General features: G+C 44.9%; 1 protein-coding gene across 1 annotated transcript in view; it reads right to left on the bottom strand.

Moving 5' to 3' along the window:
* The window catches only part of Sgip1 (SH3GL interacting endocytic adaptor 1), a 99,849-nt gene that overhangs the window by 79,238 nt on the left and 1,886 nt on the right, over positions 1 to 18,725 (bottom strand). The window contains exons 2-5 of the mRNA XM_010605235.2: positions 12,766 to 12,829; positions 8,926 to 8,950; positions 6,098 to 6,169; positions 2,398 to 2,454 (exon numbers count right to left, since the gene is read on the bottom strand). Of these exons, the coding sequence (XP_010603537.1) occupies positions 2,398 to 2,454; positions 6,098 to 6,169; positions 8,926 to 8,950; positions 12,766 to 12,829 (218 nt within the window). The remainder of the gene's footprint in view (positions 1 to 2,397; positions 2,455 to 6,097; positions 6,170 to 8,925; positions 8,951 to 12,765; positions 12,830 to 18,725) is intronic.

The following is an 18,725-nucleotide window of genomic DNA, read 5'->3' as shown; positions in this document are numbered from 1 at the left end:
CCTTGTGCGTGTGGCAGCTAAAATCAACTCTCAGCAAGTTTCAGGGTCATTCCCAATAGCCTCGTGGCACACACGCACTGTCCAGGCACACTCATCCCACTGCCCTGCGAGTTTGAACCCTATGACCTGCTGCTACCCTGGTAACCGCCCTTCTGTGTCTCTATTTCATTGAGCTTTGGAAAAGATCCTACATTTCAATGAGATTGGAGTGTGTTTCTGTGTCTGGAAGCCACCAGGTTTTGAGCATTTATTGTGATCTCGATGTTGTCTCGCTTCGCTTCGGGAGGATTCAGAATCACCTTTTTCTTTGAAACAAGTGTTCCGAGGTCCTTGCCTGCCAAAAACCTGTCGTGGCTTCTCACAGCGCAGAGAAGAGCAGCCCAGTGCCCAGGGGAGCTGACCAGGCTCCACCCTTTCTTTAGCCCCTGGCCAGTGACTGATTCTCTTTCGTCATCTTCCTTGAGCTGCAGATTCTTCTCATGGTGGACTTTTTCTGTCCTCTCCCCTCCCTCCCTCCGTCCCTTCTACCCGCCCCCACCTTATACTGGAAATTGAACCAGCCCTGAGCTGCATCCCCAGGGTTTTAAAAACAATGTATATTTTTAGGCAGTGAGTCGACTCTAAATTGCTCAGGCTGGGCTGGACTTGAGATCCTCCTGCCTCAGCCGCAGAGAATGCTGGCATTCCAGGCCTGTGCCTTGATGCCCAGGTCCCACTGTCAACTTTTACCATTTGGATTCTGCAGAGCTGTCTCATTCGGGGTCCCCAGTGCATTCTGTTTTGCCAGCGTGGACTTTTCTGCCCTACACAACCAGCGCGCCTCTACTTACATTCAGGCCTTTGCTTAAAGCTCACTTTTTCTCTGAAATTTTTTTCTTACCAGAATAGGGATGGTGTCAAGAATAAAATTCTTCTTAGCATTTTGAGCAATTGTTGTTTGATGCATAGGTACAACAGCAGTTCCTGTGTGATCTGATTTTTAGGGCTAAACCCCTCTGAAGGAAATTATGCTTTATTTAAACACATTGTGCCCAGGAGCAGCACTAGAGTTTAGGGCTTTTATGAGGGATGGGAGGTTGTTTGTAGCATTTGATGAGTAATTTGATATTTTAATGTCATTCTTCCTTTTTGCTTAGAGTTTACCATTCTTGTGTATTGAAGAACCCTACAAAATATGACAGAATTTTTCTAAGCAAAAAAAAGAAAAAAATGATTTTGAGAAAAGAAGTCCCTGTTCCTACCTAATAGTTCCCCTTATAACGTTATCTGTGAATAATGTGAATTTAAGTTGGGGGCTATTCAGCATTCTAGGGGACTGAAGTGCTCAAAATATCAAAAGGATCCCAATCTTGAGAAGCAGGCAGAAGAGAGGGCCGGGCGTTGGCAGAGCGGCATACTTGAACGGCTGAGGTGGCATACATGAGGCGCGTCACCTCCCTGAGCCTCGGTTTCCTCTACAGTATCGAAAATGCGGTGTTTTCCTTTTCGGGAGGAAAGGATTTAACAGCGTTTGCTATTACAAAAGACAGTGAGTTTGCAGTGTGACACAGTTATTATAAAAACAAAAGTCTTATTAACAAATATGCAAAAGCTTTCATTTTTGTGAAAGAGAAAGTCGGGCCAGGAGAGCTGGCTAAAGGCTAAGAGCAAAACTATCCCATGAGTTCACGAATTCGGGTGTTTAGCAAGCAAACAACTTGAACTTCAGGGGCGGAAGCCCGCCTTCTCCATGAGGGACCTGAGCGCGATCCCGGCTGGGTCCTGCAGGCGGTGCTGTTGTAGCTGGTGAAGTGTGTGGTGGTGACGTTACTGTTAGTGGGTTTTGGGGGGAATTACGGGGAGAGTTTAGGCCTGCTGGGTTCATATCACTCCTTGGAAAGGAACATATGATCACCACTTGACCCTGGGAAGATCTGCACCATGTGGCTATCGTGGTTGGCGCAGGACCAAGGCTCAGTGGCTAAGTGACTTACCTCTGCTCTCAAGGCTGCCTAGAAATAGAATCTGGGCAGAAACACCCAGTGTTTCTACAAGAAAAGAGCACGTCTGAGCACAACCTGGGCTGGCATGCTCCTGAAACCACCGAGTCAATGACAGAGTACCTGTTATACCAACTTTGCTTTTGTTGGGAAATTAACTACTATACTAATTTCAACAAAATCACTCTTCTATGGCCGCATAGAGCTGATACATGCATGGGCGCGAGGACCAGGTCTTCAACCGGGTCTGACAGACTAGTGTTCTCAGCTCCCTGCTGTCCTAAGGGTGCAGACAGTTCCTCCGAGGACGGAGTGTCTTCCACGTACTTCGCTTTTCTCTGCGTCTTATTGTAAATCGGAGTGCTTCCATTCTAATTTACCCAATACTTGATAAAGAAGGCAGTATTTTGATACTCACATATCTTTCCCAGTCAATTTCTGCATAAAATCCATTTGGTGCTCCGTTGCTTTTCTTCTGTAATAAATTTCAAAATAAATTTAGGAGGGAAACATTTAAATGAAAACCAAAACAAATAACAACAAAAACCATGGAATTCTCATCTATATTTCATGAGCGCTACCAAAATCCAGCACTGGAAAGACAACGGGCACAGCCTAGTATGAAACCACACTGAACAATGAGAGTGGAACCCAGCTGCCATGAGACTGAATAAAAAACCTACACACTCACTTCACAAACCCTGCAGGATACCTACGCAGAGAGCTATTAACAACTAGAGGCTGGAGTTTTATGTAATTATGGGAGAATTCACAACACCTACATTATCATTTAATCCTCTCTACCTTCAGGGGACATAACCACATACAGATATATTTTAAAAGGAAACATTTTGACTTCTATGCTGCTATCATATACACTGAATTCCAACATATCCAAAGAATGTTCATTCAAACCATTAACTAATCTTTCAGCATTTCAAACAGTGACTTATTATTTTTTTTCCTAACTACTGGATCAAATACAAAGGAAGAAAGCTCAGGATTAGTTTATTCAGTCCCTAGTTGTTCCAAGTGAGGTTGGTATTCCTTCCACTGGCAGTTTCTCCTCCAGTTATTAAAACAGAATTTGAGGATCGATGGTGGGAGTCCCTTGCCCACGTTCCCTGCCTCCATGAGCTCGTATTTTTATAAGTAGATTGGAAATGAGCATTATTCTGTCTTGATTGTCTTAAAGTTTTACTTTGGGTCTTGGTTATCTTAAAGTTTATTTAAAGAATTTCCAGACAGGAACTTTATCTTAAAGTACAGTCATGACGTAACCACAAACACATGAAAAAAAGAACATCCAAATGAAGCTTGCTCAATTTTCTACTTTCTGTGAGCAAAGGACTGAAGCAGAAATCCAGCTGCTCATGGTGGCGCACACCACGGCACCCTGACCCTGACCACACACAGCGATGCATGTCACCACGCAGCGGACCTCAGCACGACGCGTGTCAGGTTAGGGCACGAGGACAATGAGACTTCTCATTCTGCCCACACAGACAGAGGCCACTTGAACCCAGCGTAAGCGGCTACCACTCAGTTTGACGAATGGGTGAGGGGAGGCAGCGTTTATGTCTGCAAGAGGATCTTTGGCTAACAGTCCTGAATGTTCACTAGGCATCCCAGGATCGGGCAGTGTGCACAGTGGACAGGGGCACAAGGGGCAGAGGCGGCACGGATGCCCCTCTTTCTATAATGCCACTGCCTGGATGTTACAAATGCAGGGAACCCGTTCGTGCGTCCGCAGACGCCTACACCCCAAACACGGGCCTATGCTTCTTTCGATCTTTGTTCTGCTCCTGTCTTTTAAAGGTTCTGCATCCCCTGGGACATCAGTTTACTCCTCCCCCCGGCATGACTTTTTCCAGTTGGAGTTTCAGTGATATTCTTTCTACCTTATTCACAGATCTTGTTCACAACTCACCATGTCAACTCTGGACCTGTTCATTTTAGGAAGCTACGGTTGAGAACAAACTCCACTTAGTAACATATGAGATAATACCAATTCTTCTCTGGAAATAGGCTCGGTTCCTACTTTTGTCATATTTGTTTTCTTTTTAAATCCCTGCTTTACTGATCCTTTTGTATACAATTTCATTGCAAAATGCACGAACCCCTTTCCTAGCATGTGTAATTACAAAATTCAATTTATAATAATCAGGAATCAAATGAACTAAGTTGATTCCAGCGGAGTAAACTCATAGATTTTGTGATCAGGGCCAGGGATTTGGCTCAGTGGTTCTGCTGCCTGCCTTGCAAGCGTAAGGGTCCGAGTTTGATCCCCAGTACCAAAAAAAAAAAAAGAAAAAAAAAAAAAGAATTTTGTGGTCAACATAAAACTGCTATCAATATGCCGTTCATTTTTAAATAATTTCTGAATTCCAAGCACTGCCATCCCCAAACTAAAAAGATTAAATTACTGAGTTCAAAATTTTCAACGTTCTACAGTTTGTTTCCATGATAATATCATCAACTCTGTTAAAGTGCTAAGACAAAGACAGTCTGTATGTGAGCAAACTGCGTATGTCCATGTGTGTGCATGCGAATATAGATACAATTTGTAATACATGTCTCGTACTGGATGTGAAGAAATTCCTGAATTTGGGTTGAGTGAAAATTGCCATTTGTATGAAAACTAATAGAAGGTTCGGAGGAAGGGAAAGCAAAACCTATAAAAAGTTTTCTTTTAAAAGAGAAACATTTTAAAAACAAACACTAGACACAAACAACAATCACAACAGTAAGTTGTTCTTAGCAGGTATTCAACACACACTCACACCCTTGCCTTTACTAGAGACACTGGCAATTTGGCCTCATTCATGGGTGGTAGTTGCATTTATAAACTTCTTTGGGTTCACAAGGGAAAACTGTTCAAGCTAGGCTGTGGAATGTTTCTTGCTAAATCCTAAGGAAAAATTCTTTTTTGTTTACACACCGAGCAAGGTATGTTTTCACTGAAGAGAAAGCAGGAAGGAACACTGCTTGTGGGTGGGCCATCCTTTAACACCTAGGCCTGATCTCGAGAGCAACCAGTGAGGCATTCATCGGGGTGTGAAGTGGTGATTTGTTTCTCCTGGGACGGGAGTAGTGCATTCTTTTAGTTCTTCTAGTTCTGTATTTTCTAAAATTCTACACCTGGCATAAGGAACCTTTATAACTTGAATACATGACTTATTTAAAGATAACTGAGGCTCATGGGGATGTTAATGTTTTGGTGGGCATTTTCTTTAGCTAGTCCTATTATCTGTCCTCAGATAACACGATGGGCCAAATCGACAACTGCAGTAACAACCATGTCCCGTTTGTTACATATCCTTCCAAGTTCTCAGTTTTCACTGTGAGTGGCCACTCTTTTCTGGGGTCAGCTCATGGCTCTGTAGTGTCCTAGGGTAGGAAGTGTTTAAGACACCTGGTATATTTCCCAAGCAGCATCTTCACCAAAGTAGACCGGAATCATCTTGTAAAAGATGCTGTAGAACAGCACCATCCAGTGGATCTCACTGAGGAGATGGAAATGTTCCAGCCATGTGCTGTCCAACATGATAGCCACCAGGGACGAGCAGCTATGGAATATTTAAAAGGTGGTGAGTGTGGTCAGGATGGAATTTTAACTGAATATTGACATTGGCTGCCACACCGGATCACACAGCTGTAGTTACGGTACCGTTAGTCCTGGTGCAGTGACCCTGACTCTTCACAGTTTCTACAGAGGAAGAGCTGGAAAATTACCAATGTGACTGACAGGGTGCTCATCTGAGCAAATGACACTACTCAATTTTCATTGTGTTTACATGATTGTCAAAGCCTTCTTTATAGACAGCAGATTTAAAAAAGAAATTTGAATCTTTTTTTTTTTGTCCAAGACAAAAGTTCTTATTTTTTTAATGCCTGATCATTCTTTGAAAGAATATTTGGAAGTCAATACATAGAAGTCTATGACTGATTTAAAAATAAGCCCCAGGAGTTCAAGAAATAATTTGGGAATGCCTGAGAAAGACTCCTCTTCAAAGCAGGGTGAATCAAAGCTGAGGTGTTTTCCAAATTTCAAATTGGATTTTACTCACTGTTTCTACAACCCCTTGGAAATTTTAAACTAAAATCTGTTTCCTTACCGAAACTTTTTTTCCTCCTTCACGTGCACACTCTGCTTTGTTACTGTAGGGTGGCTCATGTGGGCTGGGCTGCTGGAATTGATTGTTTTCATGTAGAAAAAAGTTGTTAAAGAATCTGTTTGTTCTTCAAGACACATATAAAGAATCACATGGAGTCAGCAAATATACCATAGAAGAAACAATTTCTAGGCCAAATTGTACGGCCTACCAATCTCGGCAGGGTTTTGGGGCCCATAACGAGGCTCTATTCAGCAGGCCAGCGAGACTGGCAAGGCCAGGGAGGAAGGGAGGATGTGTCCCAGGCACGGGGGAGCGTGCGGATCCGGTCCTCATTCCCCAGCATTCAGTTACAAGGAGAGAACAGACACCAAGACCACAAGAAGAGACCGAGCAGAAACGGCTGTGTTCTTGATCTAAGTGTGAACAGCTCAGCTCCGCCTTGCTTTCCCCTGATCCCCAGAGGACGCACAGCCAACAGTCCCAAGTCTGTGTCTTCCCTGCTGGCCTGTCCGGGAGGAGCACACAGGAGGCCCTCACGGCAAGAGCGGTGGCACTCAAGCTTCCGTCCACTTGTACAGGGAAATCGGAACAGCTGAGGAGAAAGCTCGAGCACGCGCTGGCCACGCCAGTTTGTGTCTGAGTTAAACCTGCGTCACGCTCAGCTGCCTAAAGTCCCGACACTGAGAGGGACAGCTCTGCCAGCCCGGGGCACACTCAGCGATGGACAGCAAGGCAAGGGACCTGCATACGGACAGCCCCACCCGAGAGCGGTGGTTCCCACCGGGCGCACCCAGTTCATGGGCGTTGGCTGGGTCTACACCACCTGCACACCACAGGCTTCCATGAGTGAAACTGCGACGCCAGACCCCTAACCGGACATACTTCTGAAGCGACCTCAGCCATTCAAAAGGGGACCGAGCGCACAGACGCGAGTCTCCAAGGAATCCGTGAGAACTGGAGAGAAAACCAGCTTGCGATTTCTAAGGACCGAATATAGCCAGAAACTTGGGGCTACCCAGACTGTGCTGGGTTTCAAACTGCGGCAACCAAGTTTTGGGATAAACTTGAACATTTTCAAGTAGGAAAAGTAGTAGCTGAGTAATCATTTCCAATGGCCTATGAAGCTGTCTACCCTCCTTCTGAGAAAATGCAACTATTTCAGACGTAGCTTTCGGGACAGTTCTGCTTTCTTTCCCGAGAAAATGAAATCAGGGAATTCTTCTTCCTCACTGACCATGACCAGCGATACTAAAGGTATTTCTGACTGCAGAGGGAAGAGGACGGGCCGCACCCGCTAGCAAACAACTCTGTAGCACCTGGAATGCTGCAGGGAGTGCTCAGGAGACCAGGCTTGAAGCCGTCACTCAGCAGGATGTGTCCCCAGAACGTCCCTGGTCACCTGTCCTTGTCAGCCGCCACCTCAGGTATCAAGGTGAGTGTTCCACACGAGGTTTAAACCAGGCTCCCCCAAACGCAGAGAGCAGAGGTAGCAATGGGGCCCCAGAGACGACTCAGAGACAAGCAGGGGTGGGGTGTGAGGTGTGGAGAGAGGAAACAGGGATGAGACAGAGAGGGGCAGAGCGAGGGAGGCAGCAGGCACCGGTCCAGCCCCGGAGGAGGGCGGCGCAGCTCACAGGGCCTCGCAGAGGTAGGAATGCAGGGGACAGGAGGACCGAGGCGGGGACCACGGCAGCAGCAGAGAGAAGACACAGAAGCAAAGAGTACCTGAGACAGAGTTAAGGAGAGGGCTCTGAGCCAGAAGCAAGAGCTGAGGAGAAGCTGAGTCTTCTGGGTCTTTTTTTTCCCCTGCTGAATAGAGCCTTGATTACAGCGTTACCCAATGTCTGGTCAATTTCAGTCTATTTCCTTAACATTCCATAGCGAGAACCACAGGGAGCACAGGTACCCCATCCTAGGAACCTCGGCTCAGTTTGTGTGGGGGACCCTGCTATAGCTTCCTTGCATTAGCACCCCAAGTTAGGCATACGGATTGATTGGAAAGGGTGATTATTTTGAAAAAATACTTTTAATCACCGGGTTGATTTTAGTTCCCACTCCAGCCCAGAGAACCTAATATAAGTTCATTCTTTTTTCCTCTGGTAACAGCTGTTCTTTTAAACTCTGTGAACAGGCATCTGATTTAGATTTGAAGGAAGTTGTTTTAGAAATTGGGGCAGAATCTTGTAAGCACAGCTTGGGTAAATCTCAACCCGTGTACCACAGGCGTCTTCAAAAAGCAAGAAATCTGGCAGCCAGGAAGGAGTCAGATTTTCTTTTAAATCTAAGCCCAGAGGACGTATTTTCTCCCTTCAGGGTGTAAATTCAGCATAAATGGTTTTAAGACCATTCCCTGTTTTTGGATTTAATATAGAAAATGTATCTGCAGCCCAACTACTCAAGGGGAAAAGCTTCCTTTGATTTTATTGAATCCTAGCTCCTTTATGACTCTGTGGCCTGGGTTGGAGAAAAACATTCTCACATAATGAGCTTTTACATCGTTAGGCTGGAAACAGAATAACAGCAATGGCTGGAAACATTAGCAGCCCTTGCCCAGTCTGGCTTTTGACCCACCCTGCAAGCCCAGTCCCCTTCCCGCCCCCAGGCAGGGGTTCAGGTGAATGCCTTAAATAAGTCCAGCCACACCAAGACTACACTTTCGTCCATGCAATTACTGGAGAAAATTATTAGCAGTGAGAAGTCTGAAAAGCCATCCCATCTAGTTTTTTCCCCTGTAGGAGGAAAAACAGAAAAAGTAATGGGGGTTTAAGCAATTGCAACACGGCATGTATTAAACGCAAACCAGCTGAAATGGTTATTTAAATACTTACAATTCCATCTCGATCCGGGGAACCTCTGCAAGAGAAAGAAATTGATAGCACTTATGAAGATCAATCACTCTTGCTTCGCAGATTATACTGTCACAAGAATCATTAACCACCATCTCTGCCCAGCAATCTGGCCGAGAAAAGCTAAATCAAAACAAGTATGTCGTAAGATGCTTGGTTTGAACATTAAAGAGTTTGGCCTGTCTAGCTGGCTCCATGCTGTACGGGCACGTTCCGCATAGATGGATCTCTGCTCTCCTATCCTCCCTCCCTGTGAGCAGTCCTGCATTGCCTCATAACCGGAGACTTTTCTGGTGTTTTTTTTTTCCCCCCAACTTATTTTGAGAATCTGCACCTTCTTCCATATTTTTACATGTAAGTCTCCTTTAATGATAGACGAGCAGGAAACAGTGATATTTGCTAAGTGCTTCCCTCGGATGACTGTCGTGGTTACTGGGTCACTGTGTGTGGTGGCACTGGGCAGTAGCAGTTAGGGGCAGCAGCTCTTGAGGGAGGTACATCTGGAGTTCAGACTTCAGCACGCATGGTTCTGTGGCCTTGGGCAGGTTCCCCACCCTCTCCAGGCCAGGGTAAGCAGGACAGCAGACGCAAGGGCAGCGCAATGCGTCTGACATACGCTAAGCGGGGTCAGTGCAGCTGGCGCTGGATTCTTTGCAGTGTTGTCTCTTCGCTCTTGGCAGTAGAGTGACGTAGGAGGGGCTTCTCGTCGTTACTTTGGGGAACTAGACTGGTGGCCACTGCAAACTCCCAATTTTAATTCACTCTGTAAGGCCCTTAAAAATGTTTGCTAGAACAAAGAACCAGAAACATGCTCAGAGAGGCAGCTGCATTGTTGGGAAAACAATTGTCATCGGTGCTAGGAGTTTGGTAGGGTTGGAACTGTTCCTCAGGAGGTGGACCAGGTACGGAAATTCATTCCTGCTTCACAGGGTGGAGAGAGACGTGCACAGCTGGGAGGGCATCTGAGCCTGAGGATGACGCATGCATAGGCACTTGTTTGTGAACTCAGACGCTGGCTCCAAATCCCATTTTCTGCACAGCCTCCAGCAAAGTCCTGAACCTCTTTGGCATGGATCGCTCATCTCTGCAACTGAGATATTACTGCTGCCTTATTGAATTACCGCGAGGATTAGGAAGGATCTCGGCACACAAAATATCTTGCACAGTGCTGCCCTTAGCTCAGGCCCTCCCTTCCTCTTGCCATCAGCCACTGCACCGGTGATCAAATCAGGAAGGTCTGGTCCCTACCCTGTCTGAGGAGGCTCAATCGGCGGCGGAAGTTGGTGCCGCGCGGCACCAACCTAGCAGGTTGCTTAGCAACCCAAGCCAGTTGCAAGTGAAAACAGTTTTCATCAACAGGGTTTCAAGGACTGTGGACTCATTGTGGGCATTAACGAAAGCTTAAGCGCCCGCAGATTGCCAGAGCACTGGACCAACCCCTTTGCGATTATGAATCCTTTTTTAAAAATGCTATGTGATCCCGTTAGCGAGCAGGGGTTCATGAAAAACAAAAGCTTCTACAGAGCAGTGTGTTCTTCGACCGTCGCTGCTGGGGGAAGCAGAGTGCAACTAATTTGCTGTCAGACAAGAAATCTGGATGCTGAGATGTAAGAGGTTAAGGAGCGGCACTCGGGATTCTACACACAGATAGATGTCTCCTCAGAGGGCTGCAGAGCAAAACTGGGGGTCTACCTGGAGCCATGAAGAGGAACTTAACTTATTTTCATTGCTTTAGAAATGGTGACAGAGAAACAGTGCTTTGGCCACATGTAAATTAGCTCAGCCTGTCCTGGAAAGGTTAATTTTCTATCTTTCTCCTCTCTCTCTCTCTCTCTCTCTCTCTCTCTCTCTCTCTCTCTCTCTCAGAGTGCTGGCATCACAGACCTGCGTCACTGCACCGGGCCTCTCTTTTCCTTTAGAGAGAGCAGTAGCTGACACTATCTGCCTAGGACAGCGGCCTTGGCTTCCACTCTGAAGTGCTGAGCGTAAGCTGCAGTGCCCCACGCCCGCGTGGCTCACGGTTGCTGCTCATGGGCATTGCTAGCAGAATGGTCAGGGCCATGCCTAGGCCTTCAGGCGAAGGAGATTCTGGTGAGAGTAAAGTTCTGATGGTTGAGGAAATGGAGGCCCAACAAAAAAGTTTCTCGGGCCACACTGTCACCATCAGAGTTGGGACAAGAGCACAACTTGGCCAGAGGACGCCACCTGTTCTGGGTGATGTCAGGTTTACTAAGAAGAAGTAAATTGTAGAAAAATGTTTCTAACTCAGTCACTCCGGAAAATTGTCAAGACGACAGTGAATATAATTTCCATGGGTGTTTTCCAAAAGAAAAAAAAGCACAAACATAGCAAAAAGAGACTTTGAACATTTGGTACCTAGACCAAATAAATAGCTCTCGCCTCCCGAATCCATTGCATTCTGTAGTTTAAAAACTCCTGGGGTGCCAAGGTGACCCTCGCCCAGGGAAGGGAACCCAGGCATTCAGCTACTGGCCCTCGGCTTCTTTCCAGCCTCGCCGCCCACGTTGCCTTTTCCCATACCCCTGCACTTCCCTCAGCGCCTCCCGACTTTCCCACCGTCCTCTGCCTTTGCTCCTGTTGCTCTCTGTGCGTGGAATCCATGGCCTCACATTCTTGAAACCAAAATGGAGGCCCTTCCTGCCCTGAACATCACAGATCACATCCACATGTGTACCTTCCTCGCCCTCTAATTCCCATGAAATTCCACCTCCTTTGCTGAAAGGAGACACATGCTGTAAATTCACATCCGTGATGATAAGGACAGTTCTGAGCATTACCTAAATACCGAGGACCACAGGGCACATTTCCAATGTGTGATCTCCTTAACTTGTATGAAAGAGATTTTAATGTGTGCAGTGTTTTATCCTGTGAATTATAAGTTCACGGTGGACAGGGACAAAGAGAATGCCAAGTACCTAGGGATCAAACTTACGCATCATAAAAATGCACAGAATGGAAAGCTAAAGTCCTGTGCCTATAGGACTTTGATTTTCCCATTTTATAACTCTCAGGGAGTCCTGCTAGATGAGGGGTTTAGAGGGCTCCTTTCTGATACACAGCAGACCACCCCAGATGTGTGTCTCTCCTGCTGTAGCCATAGCTGGGTGGCCGTGGTCTCCTTACACTGATCTTGGGCTAGAAATCTGAGTTCCCGGCCAGCTGCCTTCATGTACTGAAGTTACCTGTCTGGCTCAGCTGAGATTATCGTCAGACCACATATTTTTGAAGGAGAATTCAAGATAATATAATAAGTAGAAGGAATTATAATGAAACTGTTATGCTATCAACATTTCCAAGGGCCTATTGGTGTCCATAGGCATGAGATCAGTAATATCTATAAAACCCCCCTTCTGGCATTGCTGTGAATTCTGCTGGGTGATTCACAATTCTGTTTGAACACACTCTTGGCCCCTCAAGCAAGAGCTTTGGGATATTACACAGTAAACAGCTCTGGCTTTGGTGAGGGTGAATCTACCTAAATATAAGTTTTGCTAAGTCTTCAGTTCAGACATCCTAGGAGCAATGCTTAAAGTGGAAATGAATGTTTGTAGAAGTAACTGTCACACTTTCTGCCTCCTAGGACTGCTGAAAAGTGTAGATATCAGGTAGTAAAAAAATAACACATCACGACAATCTGAACATCTGTACCTTTTAGTTCAGACCTAAGAGGATTTATGCAGCGCAGCCATGGTCCACCCAGAAATGAGCTGAACGCAGAAAGTGTTGCTATTCAAGGAAATCTCTAAGTGATGACAACAACATCTCTTAGGAAATAGCTTGTTGGAGGAGCAAAGTACATACGTGGAATCAGTATCCTTCTCTTTCTTCCGTATTCCAAAGGCCTTCCTTGTACGCTTTTTCAATCCTGTAGGAAAACAGCAAAGTATCAAAGAAATCTATCCACAGTACAGCCTGGGAATCGACTTAGAAAGCTGTAGCACAGCTGGGAAATATATGTGTTCAGAGGCAAGGGGAGCTTCCCTGGTGGTGTGGCTGTGTAAGTGTGCACCTGTGGGCAGGCCTCATATTTTCTCAGCAGATATTTATCAAGGACTTGGCACTGGATGCTCTACCAGCACCATAAGGCTGAACGGGGATGGAGAAGGTTGCAAGGTTTTCTCAGGCAACTGTTATTCATCACCCAAACTGAGGCTTTGCCAAGGAACTGAGTCACAGATTCAGAACAGCCATTTCCAGGCCGGACACTCTTGAGAGTGGGACAACACCAAAACATAGGTCATGGGCGCCGTGCATGCCAAGAGAGCTACACCGAGCTGATAGAGCTCTAGGTCCTGGATTCCCATCTCACCTTCTTCCGTTCCTTCAACTCCATGGCTGGTCTGGATCACGAGCCAGTCTCTAGCATCAGCCAACACTGCCAGCCCAGTGTGGTCCTTGCCCCTGGCTCAAATGCTTTGTCTATTTTATCAACATTTAGAATTTCCATTCATCCCTGAGGCCCTCTCAATCCTAGGAGTCTAGGGTGCTCTGGGTTCCCCCAAATATTGCTTCATATATGTATCATAATATATCAAATGTTACTCAGTATTTACTGTGCCTGCATCTTTCTAGGACAAAGACCAGTGCCTTCTTATTTGGATGTCCGCAACATCTTGTATGGATATCAGATAATATCCATTGGTTAAAACTATGTTCCGAGAAGTTCCACTCAGGTAGCAGTGGGGTAGGAAAGACCCTTTCTGCCATCCTCATAGTCCGAGCCCAGTTGTGGGTCTTCACTTCACATCCCCTCACCCGGGCTTGGGATTCCACAGGGACACTCAGGGACGTGGGTTTCTTGTTGGTAAGTGTCGTTCGAATTTACCTCCTGCCTGTATATTTGAAACCTTAGAGTCAGGGCAGGGTGCTTTGGAACATTGTCTTGGGAAAAAAGTTACCAGCGTTTTAGAAAGTATTTTGTACTGCCAGGTGGAACAAAGGGAAAAACACTGACAAAAGCAGCAATTTGATGACACCTTCTTCCAAAACATGTGAGTCAGCCCAAACTACTCGGTGATGTGAGTCACCCATTATCTGCCTCTGAGGGTGCTGCTCAAATACACTCCCCAAATGCAGTCTAATTCTGCATTTTAACAGTCATTCCACTTAAGACATTTAGGTCTTTAAATGTCAATTAAAAAAAAACCTCTCTTCCCACATGAAACTATTCTCTATGACTCTTCCCATGATGTTTCTAGTTAAACTTACTGACATTTAAAACTATCCACCCATAATATTTAGGAACACCTTCTCCTTATCATTTTAAATTTTGTTTATTTTTCTTGCTTGTTCTTTCTCTATTTTCTTAAGGAGCAAATATCACAGTCGTGTAGTGAACATTTTCCCTTGGGCTTGAGGTCTCCTCCTCAGCTTCTCCCGGCTTCCCACTTAGCTCTGGGTTCACAATGTTACACTCACGAATCACCACTGGTGATCTGGGAACCATAACAGCGAATGCTATTATTGTGTTTTCAAGTACTTCATGTCCCGTAACTCAAACCATCAGAGAAGCACACTCTACCACACAGATCAGAACACACACACAGATTCCATTATTTCTTGTATTAAATGAATAACAGATCAGGCAGGAATAGTTCTCCATGGGCCCTGTCCTGGTTTTGACCATGATATTTGGACAACAGCCAATATGACCTAGGTCATGAACGTCATGAGTTGTCCATTTTCCAGCAAAAAGTGCACTGGATTAGGGCTGGAAACATAGAGTCCATTGATAGCAACCTTTCTAATTGCTTAGCTTAATACAAGTTACATTCTCTCTGTGTTTCTACCTCTCAGTCTGTACCAAGTATAAGAAGTGAGGCAATTTGTACATGTTCATAGGAAAAAAATGCTATGCCAATCTGTAACTTTGATTCACAGAAAATCATGCATTCCATTGCATGGAATACAAGTATACATGAAAGATAAATAAGAATAACAAAAATAGAAAATTCCAAGAAAAAATGCATCAAATTGTTAAATAAGAAAAAGCATGAGAAAATTCTCTGTGAAAAATGGAAAAATTTGAGAAGTTTATGAAAATACGAAGAAAGATGACAGCACTGAAAGATAAAGTTATAAAAATTTTCACATTTTAACAAATCTTTTAGAAGATCCAAGAAGAGGTGCGAATGTCTTTTGAGAGTTTATAAAAAATATTCAAACAGCTGGGCCTGTAATCCTAGCACTTGGGAGACTGAGGCAGGAGGATTGCCAGGAATTCGAGGCCTGCCTGAACTACATAGTGAGACTCTGACTAAAAAAAAAGAAAAAAAACTTCAAACTAACTTTTCAAAAGGGAGAAGGGAGAAGTGATAGTGTGATAGTCAAGGATATAATAGAAATAGCAAGCTTACAAAACTGTGTCTAATAATCTGATTTCAGAAAGAAAGAATAAATGCTCTCCAGTGATGTTTCCACTTTTGACTCCATAACTTTATGAAGATTTAAAGTTAATTTCTACATTGAAATTGTTTCTAGTGTGGGGCATGAACCTGGGTCAGCTGTTCTTTAACAAGAATGGGAAGAGGAAAATATGAAATATTCTTGGGAAATGATGAGGCTCTTCCTTTTCTCCCTTTCAGGACGAAGAGATCTTTTGGGATGGGAGTTTTGTTTGTGTGATAATCCAGGGTTAGAACGGGCCCCAGGGTGGAGGTGAGGACTGGCCGGGGCAACCAGCCCCCGTCTAGTCTCTGCCACACTGGGCTCTGGATTCCACATCCAACTCCGCCACCCAACTTAGATACCGTTAGCTGTCTGTGGTATTTAAAAAACATTCTTATGACTTCACGTGTGCAGTACGTAGAGACCACAGTCCTCATGGTGGGTTGGCGCATGCACAGAATGCATCTTCTACCCTACCCATCTCTTGGTCCTCTTTCCAGGTCTCCAGTGCCTTTGGAATTAATGGCAAAAACGAGCCAAGTTTACAAAGACCGACCATGAAAAACATTTTAAATAGACTGATTTTTAAGGGGTCAAAAGCTTGCTTCCATTTGGGTGGTGTTGGCAATGATGCTATGAAGAGAGCAACACATTTAGAATCTGGTGGTAGTGGCGGGGAGCTCAGGCTCAGAATAAGGTTCCATCTCTGTACCGCTGCCTGCCACCGTCCCCGAGTCCAAACCACGGCCAGCGATTGGTTGCATATGTAGACCTTTTTTCAGTTTGTCATCTCATTTAAATCTCTTCCAAGCCCTATGGAAAAGCAGGCAGTGTTTTTCCCTGAATAATAAGCTTAGGTTATGTTTTTACACCTGTAGCCTCTCTCGCCAGAAGATCTCAGGGGGAACCTCTTCCTGTACTTTGCCTCCAAATGCAGGGCTCTGTCCTAGGCTCTCAACTCTTTCCTGGGGCAGTTTTGTTCACGGCTTCCTTTCCCATATGTAGGCAAATCCTGAGTCTAAGGTGAGGCCCAGCACTGTCTCATGAGCTTCATATATAGAATATCTCATAGGCAGGCTTCTGCCAGAGATGTCAAAGTTTTAAAAAGTCTTTCTACTTGTATATACAATCAAAGCTGTAAAGGTGTGCATGGTCACTGAGTTTTACATTATTTTGTAAATAGAATTCCCCTTAAAATAAAGTGAGTCCCCATCATTAGATGAAAATTTGCTATATGCATCTAATAGAATCCTGTACAGCATAAAAAGGAGTCAAGTACTGACACATGCTGCATCATGAATGAACCTCAGAAACACTGCTCAGAGAAAGGAGCCAACCAAAGACAGCCACGTACTGTGTGATTTCATTGGTAGGAAATACCCACAACGGCACATTCATTGATACAGAAAGCAGCTTAGATGTTGACAGTGGGAAGGATGGGAGAGAACGGGGCCAGGGCTTCCTCTGCGGGTGACCAAGAATTCCGGCCCTAGATAGATGATGATGTTTCACAGTGCAAGCCGCTGAGCTCTAAAAGGGCCAAAATGGAAAAGTGTATGTTGTGTGTATTTTATCACAACAAAGAAATAAATGGAATGGTTCAGGTTAGACTGTTCTGCAATAGAGGAGAGGGAAATGAGTGGGAAGACATGAAAGAAAGGCAAGCTGGTTTCAAGTTTGTGGCCTACGTTTTTGTTTTCCTTTGTCAAGGTTGTTAAATATTTAGTACAGAGATCAGGATCTAAACAGGTCACAGGTCTGTGCTCATAGTAATCTCCACTATGAGAAAGCTGTAATTCCATGAGAATTTACAAAAGAACATTGAGCTTTTTTTCTCTCAAGTACCAAATGTCTACAAACAACTTTTCACAAGCATATTTTTATTATGCTGCTTGTTCCTTGGATCATTTTCTCATAAAACCATCCTGTTGAATTATTATGGTTTAGATCTAAAATGTTCCTCCAAAGTTTCATGTGTTTGGAAGGTGACTGGATCGTGGAGGTTTTAGTAGCTTAATGCGCTGTTAGGAGATCAGTCACAGGCAATAGCAAGGCCTGGAAGGACGTATTGTTGTCCCCAGCCACCCCAGCTTCCTGGACACCACGCAGTACACAGCTTTCCTCTGCCTCCCTGTTAAATTCCATACATGGTTTCCTTGGAGCCAGCTGACCATGGATGAAATCCACTGAAACCGAGAGCCAAAATAAGACTCTCCTTTAAGTTGTAGGCGTGGTACTTTGTCCTAGGGATGAGAAGTGACTAATACGTACATTGCTCTCTATTAGATGGCGAACTCCCTGATCAGCAACTCCATATCCATGAGGGTGTTGTTCATCCTCACCTACTCCCGGTGATGCACGGATGGGACATTCTTTAAAATCATTTGCTTAGCTGTATTACAAGACAGACACTACTTCTCAATCCCCTTTGTAAAGTACAAATCAGGTCCTTGCAGCTTATCAAATGAATTTGCTATTGGATAACTTCCATTTAGAAAATGAAATGGAAGAGAAAAAGTAAGCATGCGTTATATATAGAAAACATAAATGTTGTTTCATAAGTTTTGGCCTGGGTTGTGTGTGAGGTATTTGTAACCCGGGTGGTGATGTAAATTCATTTCTTATAATAGCTGATAGGTTAAGAAACTCATTTTTTTTACTTAAAAAACTTTTCAACTTGAAACACAATCTATTGTGCTTACTAATGTTTCTCTCTGGAGATTCCATACACTAATTTTAAGAACCCAGCAGCACAAAACATCTTAGAACTTCCTGGCTTTAAGAGTCTGCAGACCTGTAGGAGGCGGGCAACAGAAGAGCAGAGAAATTTTCTCTGTCTATTTTCTTTTCCCCTGAGTTCAGCTGTATGGTGATTCATTAAGTAAACACTAATTTCTGAATTTGAGCCACCTTTAAATATCACACTGAAATTCTAATTGTTTAGAGGGGAATTTCTAAAAATGAAAATCTGGACTCTATTCCGTATATTCTGCGTATTAATTTTAGATAAAGCATTGAAATCTCATACTCAAAAGAACTTAGGATTTTTTGAGGGGGACATTGCTTGATTTGCATCTTCTGTTCTATTTTATTCGAAATCAAGCCTAAGTGTTTTTCCCCTAAATATGCAGCCCAGTTCTGAGGGGGGCAGGGCAGGAGCCCCGCTGGGAGGGGCCGGTAGGCAGAGGCCGCCAGGAAGCCTCCGTGGGCCCAACCGGAAGCACGGCCTGCCAGAGGTTGCCTTTCTGCCCTGGTCCTGCGTCCTGCCTGGTCACACAAGGACCAGCAGAGGCGTAGGCGGGGCGCTCACTTCCCTGGCACCTTGGTGGCACCTCGGAGGGAAGGGGGCACCCGGGGTCCAGCGCGGCCAGGCC

Source organism: Fukomys damarensis, unplaced genomic scaffold, assembly GCF_012274545.1.
Source record: "Fukomys damarensis isolate Sample0158 unplaced genomic scaffold, DMR_v1.0_HiC HiC_scaffold_33, whole genome shotgun sequence".
In the NCBI taxonomy this organism is placed as follows: domain Eukaryota; kingdom Metazoa; phylum Chordata; class Mammalia; order Rodentia; family Bathyergidae; genus Fukomys; species Fukomys damarensis.
Note: the sequence above shows the minus strand (reverse complement) of the source record. Positions and strands in the feature narration are given on the sequence as shown.